This window comes from Pogona vitticeps, chromosome 2 (assembly GCF_051106095.1).
Source record: "Pogona vitticeps strain Pit_001003342236 chromosome 2, PviZW2.1, whole genome shotgun sequence".
Classification (NCBI taxonomy): domain Eukaryota; kingdom Metazoa; phylum Chordata; class Lepidosauria; order Squamata; family Agamidae; genus Pogona; species Pogona vitticeps.
In genome coordinates, this window is record NC_135784.1 from 175,611,542 (window position 1) to 175,630,352 (window position 18,811).

Below are 18,811 nucleotides of genomic sequence, written 5' to 3' on the forward strand. Positions count from 1 at the left end.
TGGCTTTCCAGATGGATAATGGCTTGTTCTGGGACTCGCTGGCTAGTGGTAGCCAATGGGCCATAGAAGGCATGCCTGAAAAGAAGAAGTCGAGCAAGTTTTGGAAAGTCATTTGCTTTCCGGAAAAGTTCTGCTGAGAAACTGGATAGGGATGTTCCTTGCCCCGGTGGATACTGGAACAGACCCCAAAACATTCCCCATCCCACCTGTCCAGTATTCCAAGGATGATTCCCTGAAGTTCGATGTCTTTTTTAGAGGCAACAAAGTAGCTTTCTGAGCTTACAATGGACTGTTTCTGGTCAGAACCTATCAAGACTTCACACTTTGGAAGCAGCCAAATTCTTTGCCGATGAGAGCTGTTGCTTCCGGCCCTCGAGAGGAGACCTCACTCTCCCCACCTTTGACACGTTGGCCATCATCCCGACTGACCTCTCACGAGTGAGATAGCAGCAGCAATTTTTGAAGAAGCAGTTCTATATCAACCGGAGTGAAGAACCCTTGTGACACATGATCAGGGTAACATAGGAGACCTACTGCGGTGATAAAGTTGCCTGGAACCGTCCCTGGGGACTCAGTTTGACCTCTTTGTTTTCCTTCACAGTTGAAGAAGCCAAGCCCCTTCTGCGGTACACGAAGGACAATGCCCTGGCTCTGGCTCTGACTAGGCATGTTTTTGAGAAGGTAACAGAGGAAGTGGAAGCACGCCCCCCCCCCAACACCGAAGCCACCGCACACCTTTGGATCGAGAAGCACAACAATGCCTCAATTCCTTTCACAGCCATAATCCGAAAAGTGAAGCCTGACGGGAGGGAGGTGATCATGAAGGAGGCTGGGGCCTGGAAGGGGCTTGCCTACCGTGAACCCCAACTGCAGGTCACAATGAAGAGTCTGTGCTTTCATCACGGGTCATGTGCTGTCATGTGAAGATATGAGAAGTGGGGGCATTCGAAGGGGAAATGTGTACTGGATGGCAAGTGGCCCAGTTACAAAATGCTGTGGCTGGTGGGATTCTGTATCACTCAGGCCTGGCTCCTTGTTGGGTACGTTCACTCAGAGGACTAGTTTACTGCCAGTCAAGGTTGCAGGACCTCCCACATGGAGCATCTCTGGCAGGTTCTTTTTGGGTGCCTGAAAAATATAATGATGGCTGCCTTCCTTTAATGGTAGCAGCAAAGAAGTCCTTATAGTGCACCATCCCTGAGGGAACACCAATAAAATACTCATTTTTAAAGCAATGTCCAGGTGTTTGGTGCATGGACGTTTGGGGGATCACAGGGTTTATCACTTTGGGTTTAAAGGAAGTGGTTTTGTGAAGGACAAAGATTCACTCCTCTTGGTTCAGTTCCAGGTTATTTATTTATAGATGTATTTATTTATATTTTTAAAGGGTAAATATTCCTCCCTTCTGGAATTTTTAAAAAATGCCTCTGCGTCTCATTGCCATACTTCATGACAGCAAAAGGCTACCTGTCCCTCAACTGTCTCACTGTGGCCTACTTAGCAGTTGAATATCTAGTAGCTGAGCAGCCACAATGAATGGAGGTTTCTTCTGGAGCACTCGCTATGTGCTACATCAGGAGAGGGTCTTTTAAAGTCTCCTCAGATTCTTTCATAGTATTTCCTTTCAAAATGAAAGAGTTTTGTGTGAAGCAGCACCGCCTGGGTATGAATTGGTGTGAAAACCACAGAAATCAAATTAGTGTTTGTTTTTTGCAAACTAGGTCATATTTCAGGTAAACTCTTCACATCCCTGAGAAAGCCTTCTGGGAGATGTAGCTAGAGTCAATATTGATATTAGTTCTGGATTTCCAAGATTTAACTTACAGACAGGATCCATAAAGCAAGGGTTGAAATGTTGTGCCTTTCAGAGTTTGGAAGAGTTAGGTTTTGGACAATAACTCCTCAAACCCTCCCCATCAGAAGGGACAGGGATTCTGGGAATCATAGTTGGAAAAGTAACTTTTCCAAACTTTAGGTTTTTTCCCCTGTCAGGACTTTTGGGATGGTGGTGGCAGAGTTGGTGTGAGGAAATTGAGTGTAGCATTAATAAATAATAATAATAATAAACTTTCTCTTATTATGCAGCAGAAAAAAAATTGTGCTGGCAGGGACTTACAGTGCAGTTTCAACGTGTTCCTTAGAAGACAGACCCTTTTTTATTAGTTTACCTCAACTGGTACTGATTTCTTTCAAGACAGTTACTCAGAGATTCTGGTAAATTAGATTAAAATGTTTCCATTTATTTACACCTCTTATATAAAAACAAACATTCTGTGGAAATGTTAACTTGTTACATTATTGAGCTCTCCTGCTTAATTTACTTCATTATTGACTAAGTGGTTACATGTAGCCAGATGGGCAGTATAGAAAGCAAACAAACAAACAAACAAATTCTGGACAGAATACTTCACTGTCATCAGCTCAATTCACTGACAGAAGGGGCCTGCCCACTACCAACAAGCTTCTGCCAAAGTGGTGCCTTCCAGATGTTTTGCACTACATCTTTCATCTTCTCTGACCAGTCCTACAGCTGTGCTGAACCAGGCCATGATGAATCCATGGCAGTAAATTACTGAGCTGCCAGATTTGTGCTCTAGAACTATGACTCAAATTTTTAACCAGAAACCCAAAACTAAACGAAAAGACAAAATATAAAGAAGGCAAAGACGTTGTGGCACCATAAAGACTAACTGCTATGTTTTAATGTAAGATTCATGGAGCAAGTCCACTAGGTCAAATGTAAGCATGAGAATACTGAGACTATATAGCAAAACATTCATACATGGCTCTAAGATAAAGAGACAGTGGTGGTTGGTAGGTTCAAATAGTAAATTGTGTGAGTCATTGAATGTTCTTAAAGCCCTTAAGTGTGATGTTTTCAGGTCTTTGATTTCTATTCATAACATCTGTAGATGAGGGCAGAAAGATCGTAGCCACAGTATGCAGGGATGGCTTTAAGCCTTTCCTGAGAATTATTATGGGCCAAGAATGCCAACAGAATAATGAGGAACAGACTGAAAATCCACCAGCCTGCTCCATCTTTGGGTACTGCTGTTTCAGGGTGGGGGGGTGGGGTCAGATATATAATTCAGTCCTTGAAACAGCAGTGCCCAAGGATGGGCCAGCTTCTTGTTTGCTGAGCTGAACAGGTGACTTGCCCCACTCCCAAGTCCATGTCTTTGCATGAAACCTGCCAGCTAAATTTAGATAATCCTGCATTGTTGCTATGTGCTGCCATGTCCCTTCCAGCTTATGGGGAACCCATGAATGGGTCCAGAAGGTCTGAATATTAACAGCTCTTATCCAAGCTTACAATCTAGGGCTTGTGGCTTCGTTTATGGAGTCAATCCATCTCATACTTGGTCTTACTCTTTTCCTGCTAACCACATGGTTTCACAGCATATTGTCTTTCCCATGACGATAATGCACAGTCAAAATGCTCATGCTGGCCCAACCAAGCCTGAATATTCTTTGGACGCAAACCCTTGGAAATATCTTGCACATGCTCTTTGATGAGCTTCTCAGTGACATATCAGGAGGAGTGATTTACAAGAAAATCGCAGTAATGTGTAGATCACATTTCCTTCAGATTTCGCCCTCACTCTTCCGTGCCCCCTTCAGGCAGCTATGCACAGGCACAATCCTCATGGGGTGGGTTTTTTTTTTTTTTTTGGTATGCTGGTGGTCTTGTACTGATGGTCCCCCCCCAATATATATATTTTACTTCTATAAACCTTATAATCACTCAAACCTGTGGATATTTTCATTTTGTTATCCAAGCAGGAGAGTTGTAGCCTTTCCAAGTCCCAAATAGAGGTAGCTGTGATACAAGGTTTATTATTAAAATAATTTATTTATTGCATCTTAGACCATGAGGGCTCGCAAAGTGATGCACAGCTACCCAAACAAAAACGAACAGGGACAAATGAATGAACAAAATAAATTAATTTTAAAAACTGTTAATTTCTAAACAGAATATTCACATCTCAGGCACTGCTAGATGCAACTCTGGCTGAGGAAAAACAGAAGAATAGAACAGATGGTACCAGTTTTGGTGGCAATCATTTCTTGAAAGAGTGCCCAATGATCAAAGTGCCTCAGTCAGAACGAAAACCAAGCATCTCGGGCATGCTGTGGGTGCCAAATCCTGTGTTACATGAGAGTCACTAAATTGCAGACAATGGCAATTCTTGAGGCAGAGGGTCCCTGTGCTCTACGCGCACATGTCAAGAAAAGACAAACCATCTGGGCAAGACGTTGGATCAGCCTTCCTGCAGAACTGTGGCACAATACAAAATGAGATTAGTTTTCTCATCAGCCAGCAGGCAGCTGAACAAATCAAGACAGCAAAAGATCTGGGTCACTCTAGCCGATCAACCTGCCAAATTACTGTATGACCAAATTACTGTGGTATGACCTAACTGAGAATGACAATATGTTTTCCCAGTCCAGATCAGTATTACTGCTGTCAAAACCTGTCTGTGGGGCATCAGCATTCCCACACTAGGTGAGACTCCGGAGCTACAAGAGTTTCAAAACCTCTTTTAAATTATTTAAAATAATTTAAAGAAGCTTGCATCCAGGCATTCTTCCAGCAAATGGTGGAGGATACAGGACAGAGGGAAAGATAGCAATAATCCAGGCTGGGCATAATACAGGGTCATGTCCTTAAAAGATCCTTGTGTGTCTGGATTAAGAGACCTGGAGGTCCAAATGTGACCCGGAAGCTGGAGGTTGTATTTTTCTGGGCTTATCCAATGTAGGCTAACATGGAACTACCTACTACCCAGTGTGGGATGCCCAGCAAGCACAGTTAGGGGCTAGAAGGGAGCAAGTTAACAGCTTCAGGGACCTATTCTGGGATGGAGCCTTACCGGAGTAACCTAATAATAAAAATGTGCCATTGGGTTGGTTATTATTTATGAGATTTCCTAGGTATACCATAACCTGACGTAATTACCAGTTGGGGTGAGGGGCTGTTGGTCCAAATATTATGCTAAACACAACAAAGCCCAGCTCCTTTATGAGACACAGTGAGGAACTGAGCTCCTGATTCAGCGACCAGGCACTCCAGTTGACAGACCCTCCCTTCTTTAATGTTCACATTAGAACAGTCAATTAAAAAGAATGAGATAAGTGTTTGCTTGATCTTGAAGCCAACATGCTGGCATGACGCTTCAAGTCATCTCAGTTCAGATAGATTTTCCCCCACGGTTTTCTTTCTTTCTTTCTTTCTTTCTTTCTTTCTTTCTTTCTTTCTTTCTTTCTTTCTTTCTTTATTAACTTTTTCAGCCCTAACATAGCATTGATCCCTTGGCATCTCCATTTCACTCATTTCCCATCAGAAGCAATGAACTGGCTTCAGCTGTGGCTCTTTGCCTTTGAGGGCCATGTGATCTGCGGGGAAGGTATAAAAGGCCCTGGAGGGCCAAGGTTGGTTACCCTTCCTCCTTTGTTCATTGAGATTGTGTTAGTAGCCACAGGGCTGGTCCTTGTGGCAAATTGTTTGGTGGTGAGTACATTGATTAAGTAATGGTGTTTTTACAATCCCAAGCTCTTCCACACCATGAAGGAAATTTTTATGTTTATTTTTTAGTATATGTGCCTCTTTTCTCCTGATGTCTGGTTTTTCACTTCTTTACACTTTAGCGATGAGGGATGGTCACCAGGTGGAAAGTGTTTCCAAGGAGATTAGACAAATTCATGGAGCTTAAGGGTTGGTCTGATTCCCCACAGCCCCTCTTTCCTTCTAAACAGACCTTTAGCACAATGCTAAGTATCTTTGTTGAGAGAAGAGAGCTGAACAGAGTTGCTCCCTTAAGAAGGCTACTTAGATCTGTAGCCTTATTGTGCTCTCAATTAAGCTCCTTTTCTCATGATGTTTGGGGACACACCTGTTAGGTAAGGCAACTAACTGCCTTACCTCTTATGTTTCCGAAGGATAGGCTCTCTTCCTTTTCAAAACATAGTTGACTTCAATGCCAACTTCAGAGTGCTGCTAGTGAGGGTGGCTTAGCCCCTTCTTTCTCTTGGGGAGTTTGGTGGGTTTTTAAAAAAAAGATTTCTAGGAAATTGGTTATTCCTTTTAGTTAGAGTATAAGGCAGGAAAGTAAAGAAAACAACAAAAAAAGAAATGTGGAGAGATCAGCCAATTCTTATCAAACAATGTTCTCTCTAGCTTGGACACAAAACTAACACTATATGGTTAAAAAAGTATGCTAGATAGTTCTAAGATTATATCTAAAGTAGAAAAGGTTATATTTACTTACAATTAACATCTTAGTTATAGTCAGGAGGAAAACAGTCTCTAGCATGCAAGAGCTCTAGCATGCTTGCTGCTTGGAGGATGGTAAGAGGAGGCTTATCAACAAAACAATGGGCAGAAAAAACAATCAGGTACAGGGAGTGGGGGCTTGCCTTATTTGCCAGAGGTAGGAAAAGAATTTTATCAATCAAGTTAGTGGCCAAGGGCAAACATATTAGACTGAAAATCCCCCTTCCATTGACACCCAGTGTCAGTGCATGCAAGATTGCTGTTATCCCAACACTTCCATTCTTTGAACTAATTTCTGTGCCTTTTCTGCTGACCACCACTTTTGCACAAAGTTCATGCTGGTCAGGGGAGTGTGTGCCCGGAAGTTGTAATCCAAACTGTTGCTTCTGTTTAGCTTGCCTGATGCTCCCTCCTGAGAGCCAAACTAGAAGATGTAACATTAGTTGCCTGAGTAAGTGTTGTATTATATAAATAGGCAGGCTGAGACGGGTGTTGTTTATAAACACTAAATTTTCCTGCCCTGATATTGAGAAATAGTGCCTCTGAGGTAGCTGTTTGCATTTCAAAAGACTCCCTCAAATGCCTGTGGGAGCTGGTTGCTTGAAAATGGGCTCAGTGTCTTCAGACGATTTTTGGCAAGAAAACTGAGTGAAGTTCTCCACAATCTGCATAGTCCCCAGGTTGCTGTTTATATAACCAAATTTATGCATGTTGTCAATATTCATACAGGAATTTTCACAGAAGAAGCTGTATTAGCATCTGTCAATCTGTATATCTCCAAAGCAAAGAAAATAAGTTGGAAAGCTTGTGAGATCTTTAACACTGATAGATTTATTGTAATGTGAGCTTTTCTGAGTCACCATCTGCTCCTTCAGTACAATGAACATAACACTGAGTTAGTGAACCGGGAAACACAGTCTATACTGGTGCAGTCCATGGAAAAGGAATTTTTGTATTGTTGTTGTTGAAGCCCTTGGAAATGATTGGTATACCTTGTGGAAAAGGCCCTATAGCTCAGGGACTTATTCTACAGGGCAAACAAAGATGGCCTGCTACAAACTCACATGAGAGATTGCAAAGAAACCTTCCATTGAGAATATTCTTCAATACAGAATTCTTCTGTGGATTTCAAATCACTGGGTCTTACCTTTTGGCCTTCTAGATCTTGTAGACTTCAACTCCCAGCATTCCTCACTGTTGGAGCTACTGGCTGGGTCTTCTGGGAGCTGAAGTAAAAAACAGCTAGAAGGCCGAAGGTAGACGGTTCCTGCTTTAAAGACCTGCTGCCCAGGAATGGCGTTGCCACTTCCTCTTTTGAGAGCTAAGTCTTGCTGCTTTTTAACTTGCATAATATATTACAGATAATTAGGACACTTCTCTCTCAGGTGTGTCTGGTGTTTAGGGTGCCCCACTCTGTGCTTAGATGGCCTTTAGGAACTGATCCTAACTGGAATTCTGTGCTTGGAGTAGGTGCTAAAACTGATTTGTAGACATTATTGGTTTTTTACCCATGATTTAAATGACTTGAGGAGGAGTATTTTGCACTCCATTAGAGGTTGGAAAAAAATTCCTTTTTTTTGGAAATCCTCAAAACTTTTGGACGAGTTGCAGTCCAAAAAATAACTTTTTGAATTCTGTAAACTTAGTGTATGTCTGAGCCCTGGACAAAAGTGAATTTTATCCGAAGAGTTACATTGTCATTGAGAGTCTTGGTCTCCTGGGATACCTCAGACTCCTTTCAACAGAAATCAAGCTTTTAAAATCTGCCGAGTGTATTAATCTTGCCTGTCCTCAGTGCTGGCCAGCCCTCTTCCATGTGTGAAGAACAGAAGCATTTCTGCTCAGCTGTTAACACTAGGCTTCCAGGAACAATTAGGCAGGCTGCTAATATGAATGGAGTGGGGATGAGGTGTCATCTGGGCATTGATGTTTTTGTAAAAATAGAAGAAACAGACTTGAATTTCCTTTTTCTTAGCTAAAAGGTAACTGCAATGGCCATCTGGGTGTTCTTCCTCAAAAAAAAAGCATAAGCATAAGCTTACTCTTCAGCCTTAATTGTTCACACTTGCTGGGGGATGGACTACTCCTTGGTCTCATATTCTGTTTTGGGAACAGAATGGAACCCTAGAATCCAGTTGGCCATAGGTGTCTTTAAGTGTTGCCCTTATGGTCTTATGGAGGAGAGCGAGGGCATGCACGCTAACAAGTATGAACAGAGGCCTTCTCAACATTAATGCCCAGAGATCCTAGAAAGTCCTTGGTACCAAGTCCCAGTCCTGAGTCCCTATGAAAGACAAGCTCCCCCCCCCCCAAAAAAAGGGAAGGGTGGATAGGTTCCGAGTCAGGAGTTGAATCTGAGTTATTGGGGGAAAAATCCACATCAAATCCAAATTGAGTTGCCAGTACAACTTAAGTCTGACTTGACCATGAGTTCCATGACTTGAGTTTCCATCTGTGTTATCCAGCACCTCTGATATGCTGGAAAGGCCCTTCAGAATGTGAACCTCATTTATGGAGTATCTGAGCAAGGCTGTCTCCGTGTGCTGGTGCTTCTTCTGGGTCTTAGAGGAATTATATACCCAGTTCTATATTCCTGTTACCCAGTTCCTCACCCTTTCTACTCTGGTTTGAAAGTGAAAAATGTGCTATGGCTGTTGGGAAGGGACTGAAGATAACTTGCTTAATAAGGTGGGGCCTACATATTTTCCAGTGCAAGCTGCCACTCTTATTGAGGATTGTATCCATGGACAATATAAGAAGGGGGCTGTGTGTTCACCAGGGCTTCGAAAGTCCCAAAAAAGTGCCACTTTTGGAAGCTGTGTGGGATGTCAGCTTGCCTATTCTGTCCTGTTTCCTCCAAGGGACTTGAACATTACAATGGATGAACCTAACACATTTCTTTTTCCAGCTTGCAGGTGTTTGGCTGAGAGGCCCAGAGAAAGTTTTAACATGGTGAGTTCAAAGCTGTTTTGGACTGGGGTGGGTGGGTGGGATGACGGGGCTAAAGAACTGAGCTGTAGGTCTGAGCTACATGTTGCTTGTACTTGAGTTGCCAAATGGCCCTTCTTTTTCCCCTTGGAAATTGGCTTTTGATGGAAATGAATTATTATAGAAACCTGGATGCCAATGGCTGGGTGATTTAGTCTAGTCCCTGACTGCAGTCTCCCAACACAATAGTACCCTCTCCAATACGTATCCTGGGAATACAGAGGCAGAACTGGGAGCATGTGTCCTATTTTAAGCCACACTTTGCTGAGTCATACTCTGAGAAAAGCTCACCTCTATTCTTGTTTCAGTTCGTTTTCCAAAATGCCTTCAAAGGCCTGGGCCAGCTTGAAGCCTACATTGATGCAGAGGAAGGAGTGGCTTTCCAGATGGACAACAATCTGTTCTGGGACTCTCTGGGTCGAGGCTACGGCTGGGCCATCCAGGGCCTGTTTGACAAGATGGAGTCAGCCAAGTTCTGGATCACCCGCCTGCCCTCGGGGAAAGTTATGCTGAGAGACTGGATAGGCATGTACCTTGCCGCGAGGGATGTTGGGACAGATCCTGACACTTTCCCTATCCAGCCAGTCGAATACTCAGAAGACGCATCTCTGCAGTTTGAGGTCTTCCATAGAGGTAACAGGGTAGCCTTCCAGGCTTATAACGGTCTCTTTCTGGCTAGGATGTATAGAGGGTTTTACACAATAGAAGCAGCCAAGTTGTTTGCAGATGACGCATGTTATTTTCGGCCTCTGATTGGGGATCTTGTCCCCCCTATCTTTGAACTTGTACAAATGGACATAGAAGATTATTCCAAAGTAAGATGCCACCGCCATGTTTTGGAGAAGCAGACCTACGTCAACCGGAGTAACGTACTGGAGCGACATATCTTCACCATGACTTGGGAGACTCACTGCATTGACCGGATCGTCTGGGATCGTCTGTGGGGACTTGGCTTGCCCTTTTCATGGAGTTTCACAGTGGAGGATGCGACTCCCAGTGTGAAGTATACTGAGGACAACGAGAAGGCCGTCTCTTTGACCAGGTATATTTACATGAAGCAAAGGAAAGAGGTGGAGGTGCCCCCCAAGACCAAAGCCATAGCCAGCCTTTTGGTTTTTTGGCATAAGACAGCTGCTGTGCCGTTCACGGCCGTCATAGAAAAGGTGAAATCAAACGGAGAGGTGGAGGTTTTGTATGAAGGTGGTGCCTGGCATGGGCTTGCCTTTCGTGACCTCCACATAAAGGTCAAGCTGGAAAAACTTGGTGGGTTGTGCCCAACCATGTGAAGGCAGCAGAACTAGCAAGCTTCCAAAGGACCTGTGTGCCTGAATGAATATTCTTGCTAGGATCCTGAATCATCCTCATTTGGCTCTTTGTCTGATGCTGTCATTTTGCACAGTTGTCATCTCCTGGGGAATCTCTGCCTATTCCTTTCTGCTTCCCTGGTGTTGGAATAAAAAATGTTGGCTACCTTTTTATGACAAGAGCAGAAGAGAATTCTTCACCTTGCAGTGCACTTGAGAGAAAAATGAATAAAATGATGAAGCCTTTTGTGGAAAAGTCGACTCTGTTTGTGTTGGAGACTCTGAGAACAGTAGAAGGGCCTTTTCAGATTTAAAGGAGAATATCTTTAAGTGGGATCAGGAAAGATAATCTATTTGCCAGGCTTTGGAGAAGTTATTTATTTGGATTATAATTTTTCAGACAGCACTGGGCATGCTGGCTATGGGGATTCTGGAAGCTATAGTAGAAAGAAGTAACTCCCCCAAGCTGTGTTGCAAAATATTGTTCAGAACGTATGTTCAGAATTCTGAAGGAGCCTTGTGGCCCAGTGGTTAAACTGCAGTACTGCAGCCAACACTCTGCTCACAATTCAGGTTCAATCCAAGGTTGACGGTTTGAGGTTCACACAGATTTCCAACCTTCTGAGGCTGGTAAATTGAATACCCAGCTTGTGGGGGGAGGGGTGCAATGTGTAACCCTGCATAACTAAATTGTAAACCACTAGAGAGTGCTTTATGCGCTGTGGGATGGTATATAAGCAGCACACTTTTTTCATTGTTTTTTTGCATTTTGCACCCATTAAGTCGCGTTGCTACGTTCTGAGAACTTGCACAATAGCGGAACTATTCTCTCTCTCTCTCTCCTTAACACTCAGCTGCCCAAAGCTACTAGCTTTTTCTTTGCTCCTCTACTTGTTTTAGTGTAAATGCCAAGGAGACTTTTGAGGCATCACAATAAGTGGAAGATCTCCCAGAAGGGATTGCAGAGTTAAGCATATTGTTCTTTAATGAGCCGGCTGGATAGCTCAGTGGTTTTAGGTATCTGGCTGTGGAGCCAGAGGTTGAGAGTTCGATTCTCCACTGTGTCTCCTGAGAGTAGAGCCAGCCTGGGTGGTTTTGGGCAAGCGGCACAGTTTCAGGGTGCCTCCAAAAGAAGGGAATAGTGAGCCACTTCTGAGTGTCCTCTACTTGGAGAAGACTGAAAAGAGTGACCGTAAGTCAGAATTGACTTGATGACACATGATCATTCTTTAATTATGGAAATGTTCTTCAGTGTTGTTCTTCCTATGCAAAGATTTTTTTTTTTGTTGGCAGGTATAATGCTGGTCCCCTTTCTGATAAATCATTTACAAATCTTAAGTAGAATCCACAGAGAACAAGAGATCTTTGTAACTCTTTCCTAGTTGCTGGTATAATACAGGTCTTGGATAGTCAGGACATCTCAAACCTCTGTTGGACTTCTCTTGGAGAGCAATGACGAATCCTGCATAAAGCCATTTTCTGACGTGTGTGTGTGTGTGATCAGACAACAGGAAAGGCATGCATCTGATTGCTCCAGAAAGAGTCACTTTGCAGAGAGCAATCTCCCTTAAAGCAACCTTTCCATTTGTTGGGGAGTCTCTCCCACCTGCCCTGCCCCAAAATAATTGCTCTACAGCTAGACTGAAAAAAAATTGAGCTTAGGAGTGTAATTCCCTGTACATCTTGTGATTATTGGGGAGATAGATCACTCCAGACCACTCCCCATGGGGTCCGCACTGCAATCTATTTTCCCGTACGATCACACCATAAGTTTTTTTCTTCACAATTGTCTGGTATGCCAGTGGGATTTGGTTTAGAGTAGAAAAACCCAACTGGAGGACAGGAAGTACTGCTTTTCTCTCACTGGCACACTCTCTGGCACTAGTGATGTAATTTATTATTTATTATTTATTGTGTGGACGAAGTTGCATACAGTACTTGGGAAGTCTCTGTCTTGGTTCTTCCTAGCAGTGCCCTTGGCTACCTCAGTTTTGCCACTGTTTTCTTGGGGACTAGAATATCACCCCCCCTTTCCAATCTCTTTGCCTGTTTTCATCTTCCCTGACAAGAAGTTTTCAACAATTAGTTTTGACTCTTCTTGGGACATTGTTAGTACTGGTGTCTCCAAAGGATATATTCCTGGTAGATTGTTCCAGGGAATTTGCGGTAAATCATTGTATCGCAGTATGGACTTCATGGAGTCTTCCAGCTTGGGCATCACATAATACCTGGCTGAAAAGAAAATGAAATTGACTGACTTTATGTCCAGGTGGATTATTCAAATCTGGATAACTGGATGCACAACTTATTTATTTAAAATATTTTTACTCTGCCTTTCTTCTTAAAAAGGGACCCTGGTGGCTTACATCATTAAAAATACAATATTAAAAACTAAAAACAGTAAATTATTCAAATATAAAGAAGAATTAATAACATTATAATAAAAATGTTAGGTAAGAGCATGAGGAAGCAACAAAATATTAACCATCCCATTTATTGTCTCCTAGACAGATTAAGCCTGCCTTAAGAGAAAGGTCTTACCCTAGCCTTTGGCTCCATTCATAACATTGACTGTTCATCACTTTATTACTGTGCCATCAGGCAATGACTTGAATGTTATTTCTGAACTCCTGCAGCAGATGGCAGAGATAGAGTTTATCTTACATTGTTCCTTATATTTGTAGTCAAGACACAAATATGAAATCTTAAGCTGGTCAGGTTCCTTAGCTGACTTGGGCCCAGCAGTTCAAGAGGCTGATCGGTCTCTTTGCCTGTAAAAGCTTGTGATACCAGAAGGAGATGTTGCTCTTCTGTAGAAGGGGAAATCTGAAATGAATGGGTCTTCTTGAAGAATTAGTACCAGCAGTTGTCCGTGCTTGCAGAAATCCAATCACCTTGAAAAGGATGACCACACATTTTATAAAGTCCCATTTTCCATAATGTATTCCCTGTACAATAAATTCCCTGCAACCCAAACCTAGTGTAGGAGAGAGTTGTTGTTGTTTAGTCATTAAGTTGTGTCCGACTCTTCATGACCCCATGGACCAGAGCACGCCAGGCCCTCCTGCCTTCCACTGCCTCCCAGAGTTGTGTCAAATGCATATTGGTAGCTTCGATGACACTGTTCAACCATCTCATCCTCTGCCATCCCCTTCTCCTCTTGCCTTCACACTTTCCCACCATCAGGGTCTTTTCCAAGGAGTCTTCTCTTCTCACCAGATAGCCAAAGTATTGGAGCCTCAGCTTCAGGATCTGTCCTTCCAGTGAGCACTCCAAGCCAAAACATTTTCCAGTGGTCATAAGATGGGGTTGGACAAACATATCCGTTTCACCTTTCCACATGTTTGAGTTTGTTTTAGTAAATTCTGATTGTTTTAAAAGCCCTAAAATGAAATTCTCACCTGTCCCTAATATAAGATGGCAGCCTTAAGATTTTTTTCCTTTAGTCATGTCCACTCTGAACCTTAAAAAAGACTACACTTTCCACTGCTAAAATTGTGTTTTATTTTTCAATGTCATGCTTATTTATTTATTTATTTATTTATTTATTTATTTATTTATTTATTTATTTAGCTTATATGCCGCCCACTCTACCCAAAGGTCTCTGGGCGGCTTACAACAATTTATGGTCGTGGCCTTTAAATATAGTTTTTAAAAAGCCTAGTACATTAATTTTAAGAAATCTTATTCCTTCCCTACTTCCCAATAAGATAATTTTTAATGATTTTGGTAATTTTCAGATTCTATAAATCAGATTTAAAAAAAAACCCTAAAAACCCTATATAATCAAGGTCTAGAACTTATTCACCTCAAAGCAACCCTTCTAGATATGCAAATGTTCACCATTAATGTTATTTATTGCATTTAATTGCCTCTTAATTAAAATAGAATTTAAAAACCTGTTCTACTTGTATTATTACTATTTCCTCTGGCATCCTGCAGTTTCTGTCCTCCTTCCTGATTCCATTGGTGCTTAAAATGGGTTTCTTGGGTGACAATTCCTGCTTGCCTGCCTGCCTCACTCCTAAGAGTTTGCTGCTTTTGTGTAAGTCTCTCCAAGTATTGACTGAATTAGTTAAGTAGCATTATACAGGTAGACTTGGAGAGGAGCATAAATCAGTTTTAAAAAACAAGAGTTGGTCAACAAATAGTAAGCCGTGAAGTGGAGAGGATTCTGTTGGTTTGATTTTTAAAAAATAAAAATTTAGAAGGCACACATTTTCCTGTCTCTCTGCAATACAGTGAGGCTAAAATTGAGACGTGGGAGAAAATAACAAGGAAAAGATCTCGCAGATAATGGTACAAAAACTTGTTATGGAATCTTTCTGCTCAGAAACAGCAGGTTGGGTGCCTCTGTTTACTGAATCTCCGTCTCACCAACTGCTTGACTTCCACATTACAAAGGCTGTAGATAGTAGGGTTGAGCACAGGGATGATCACTGTGTAGAAGACGGATGCCATCTTGTCAGTTTGGGGGGGCGAATGTGCCATTGGGCCGTAGGTACATGAAAATGAGGGTGTCGTAGAGTACCCCCACAGCTGTAAGGTGGAAACCACAGGTGGAGAGAGCTCGCTGTGACCTGATATGGCCCACAGTGCAGAGGATCATTCCATAGGAGGCAACAATGGCTGCCAGAGTGATGCTTTGAATAGCTCCACACACAGCCAACAGCAGGAGCTGGTTAAGTTCTGTGCTGGTACAGGACAAAGCCAGAACTGGAGGGATGTCGCAAAAGAAATGGTCCAACATGTAAGTGCCGCAGAAGGGCAGGCGGAATGCCATGCTGGTGTGGATGGCCCCAGAAGCTGTCCCAGTTGTGTAGGACATAGCTACTAGGACTTGACATAGGCGCCGTGGCATGGCAGCTCCATAGTGTAGTGGGTGGCATATGGCTACATAACAATCATAAGCCATGGCAGCCAACAGACAGCACTCGGCATCAGAAGCAGCTGCAAAGAAGAACATCTGGAGGGCACAGGCTGGGAGAGGAATGGTGTCATGCCCTCTCAAGAGGCCTACAAGCATCTTGGGGGGCTACTGTGGAGCAGGAACATAAGTCCATCAGGGCCAGATGACTCAGGAAATAGTACATGGGAGTGTGGAGGGGCTGTTCAACCCAGATGAGAAGAGCCAAACACAAATTCCCCAGGAGACCAAGAAGGTAGATGGGTAAGAAGAAGATGAAGAGAAGGAGCTGAAGATCATGTTGGGAAGTAGAGCCCAGGAGGGTGAACTCACTCACCACTGTGCCATTGCGATGAGCCATCAGGTCTGCTGGAGGGAGAGACAGTATTAAATTCTTTCCTGACACCATCACATGGTTACCAATAAAGGGTTTCATTTGATTATCACCTAAAATTGCACATTAAGGATCAACTATTCTCTGTTACTGGAACTTTAGGAGAAAGGAGCCATGTCATATTAGAATTCAGCATCATGCAGGCAAGGGTAACTGTACCAAGTCAGACTAATGTTCTAGATTTTAAGAGAGCTCACTCTAACAAACTAAGAGATGTAATAGGGAGGATTCCATGGATGAAAATCCTAAAGGGAAAATCAGTTTGGGATGCTTGGGAAACCCTGAAAGGTGAGATAATAAAGGCCCAAAACAAAACAATACCCCAGAGAAAGAAAAAGAAGAGACGTTTGACAAGATCAGTGTGGATGCACACAGAGCTCTATGGCAAGCTAAGAAACAAAAAGGATAAGTATAAAAAACTGAAAAGGGTGCTCATAACTAGAACAGAATACCAGCAAATAGCTTGAAACTGCAAGGATGGAGTCAGGAAGGGTAAGGCTCAGAATGAGCTAAGACTTGCAACAAATGGCAAAAATAACAAAAAAAGTTTCTTTTCACATGTAAGGAGCATGAGGAAAGTCAAGGAAATGGTTGTTCCACTAGTGAGAGAAGATGACAAGAAGGTGACAGGCAACAGGGAGAAAGTGGAACTGCTTAATTCTTTTTTTGCATCCGTATTTACACAAAAGGAGAAATTGGTTCACCCTGTCAAAAGCAGCACTGTGGGAGACTGGAGAGGGAAGCAGGTCAAAACAGGTAAGGAAGTGGTAAAAGAACATCAAGGTGCTTTGAATGAGTTCATGTCTCCTGGACCGGATGGTTTACATCTCCTGGACTGGATGGTTTACATCCCACTCTTGCTAAAAGAACTGGCAGGTATGATCTTGGAACCACTAAATGAAATCTTTGAGAGGTCCTGGAGCATAGGCAAACTGCCAGAGGACTGGAAAAGAGCTGGTGTGGTTCCAGTCTTCAAAAAGAGGGGTGGGAAGTGGATCCAGGAAACTACAGACCAATCAGCTTGACATTAAGACCTGGGAAAAATCCTGGAAAAAATAATTAAGTAGCAAATTTGTGAGCCACCTAGAAAATAACAAGGTGATTACTAGAAGCCAGCATGGGTTTGTTAAGAACAGGTCATGCCAAACAAATCTTACTGCCCTCTTCGATAAAGTGATTAAATTAGTGGACCAAGGAAATGCAGTGGATATAGTATACTTAGACTTCAGTAAGGCATTTAATAAGGTAGACCACAAACTATTTCTGCGTAAGATAGAACAAAGTGGGATAGACAGCACAACTACCAGATGGATTTGCAGCTGGCTGACCAACTGCATTCAACATGTGGTCCTCAATGAAACCATATCTACAGTGGTGCCTCGTATAACGAGTGCCTCGTATAACGAGGAAATCCACATAACGATGGCTTTTTTTTTAATCGCTTTTGCGATCGCATACCGATGTTGCCTATGGGAAAAAATCGCTTTGCGATGTTTTCCCCATAGGCACCATATGCCGGCTGAACAAGCGGGTGTTTGCTCGGGAGGAGGTGGGGGAATCTTCCCACCTCCTCCTGCCCAATCGCCGGCCTGTCAGCCGGCTGAAAACCCGGCGTTCGCTCGGGAGGAGGTGGGGGAATCTTCCCACCTCCTCCTGCCCGATCGCCGGCCTCTTAGCCGGCTGAAGTCCGGCTATGCTTCCGACCCTCCCCCCATGGCTTGGATCCAAGCCGTGGGGGGAGGCTGGGAGCGGACTCTTCGGCAGTCGTCGGGGCTCGGTTTGGGTAACCGGCAGGGGGTGGGATCCAAGCCCAGGATGCCTGAAAGGCATCCGGACCCCCCACTCTCCCCCCGCGGCTTGGATCCAAGCCACGGCGGCTACCCCAGCCATGGCCGGACTCTAGGGAGTCCAGCCATGGCTGAGGTAGCTGCCGCGGGTCAGATCCAAGCCACGGGGGGAGGGAGAAAACCGGATAATCCGTTCCAATTAGAACGGATTATCCGGTTTTCAATGCATCTCTATGGGAAAACTCGTTTCACTTAACGATGTTTTCCCATAGCGATGTTTTTTTTAGAATGAATTAACCTCGCTATGCGAGGCACCACTGTACATGGAGGGAAGTGTGCAGTAGACACCCTCAAGGTTCTGACTTGGACCCAGTGTTCGTCAACATCTTCATAAATGACCTGGATGAGGGGACTGAAGAAGCACTCATCAAATTTGTTGATGATACAAAGCTGGGTAGAATTGCTAATACTTTGGAAGATAGACTCAACATTCAGACTTGAACATTGGGCCCTATCCAATAAAATGCAGTTCAGTGGTGGGAAAAGTAAGGTGCTGCACTTAGGCAGGAGACACCAGCTGCACAGGTACGGGATAGCTAGTACCTGGCTTGACAGTAGTACCTGTGAGAGGGATCTAGGTGTCCTGGTGGACCTCCGCCTAAGGATGAGTCAGCAGTGTGCTGCGGCTGCCAAGAAAGCCAACACAGTCCTAGGCTGCATCAACAGGGGGAATAGCATCAAGATTACGGGAAGTGATAGTCCCACTCTATACTGCACTGGGGAGGCCACACTTGGAGTACCATATCCAGTTCTGGTCACCACAATACAAAAAAAGATGCTGAGGCCCTGGAAGGGGTGCAGAGAAGAGCAACAAAGATGATAAGGGACTGGAGGCTAAATCCTATGAAGAACAACTAAAAGAACTAAGTATGTTTAGCTTAATGAGTGAGGGAAAACATGATAGCAGTCTTCCAGTATCTGAAGGGTTGCCACAAGGAAGAGGGCTTCAATTTATTCTCCATTGTGCTTGAGGGTAGAACAAGAACCAATGGGTGGAAACTCGTCAGAAGGAGATCCAACCTGGAAATAAGGAGGAATTTCCTGACAGTGAGAACCATTAAGCAGCAGAACAGCTTGCCTCCTAATGTTGTGGGTGCC

At 43.5% G+C, this 18,811-nt stretch overlaps 2 protein-coding genes across 2 annotated transcripts; one reads left to right on the plus strand and one right to left on the minus strand.

The window, feature by feature from the left end:
- The first annotated feature begins 1,267 nt into the window (after positions 1-1,267).
- On the plus strand, positions 1,268-10,822 carry LOC110081185 (uncharacterized). The gene is made up of 3 exons (XM_020797703.3): positions 1,268-5,512; positions 9,183-9,226; positions 9,571-10,822. The coding sequence occupies exons 2-3, from the start codon at positions 9,224-9,226 to the stop codon at positions 10,546-10,548; spliced, it is 981 nt and encodes a 326-aa protein (XP_020653362.1). The 5' UTR covers positions 1,268-5,512; positions 9,183-9,223; the 3' UTR covers positions 10,549-10,822.
- A 4,073-nt stretch (positions 10,823-14,895) lies between these two features.
- Positions 14,896-17,231, minus strand: LOC110081160 (olfactory receptor 5C1-like). Its single transcript, XM_078384070.1, is given in 3 exon segments — positions 14,896-15,042; positions 15,044-15,598; positions 15,600-17,231. Coding segments are annotated over 3 exon segments (1,011 nt in total). The 5' UTR covers positions 15,909-17,231.
- Between the last annotated feature and the right edge of the window lie 1,580 nt (positions 17,232-18,811).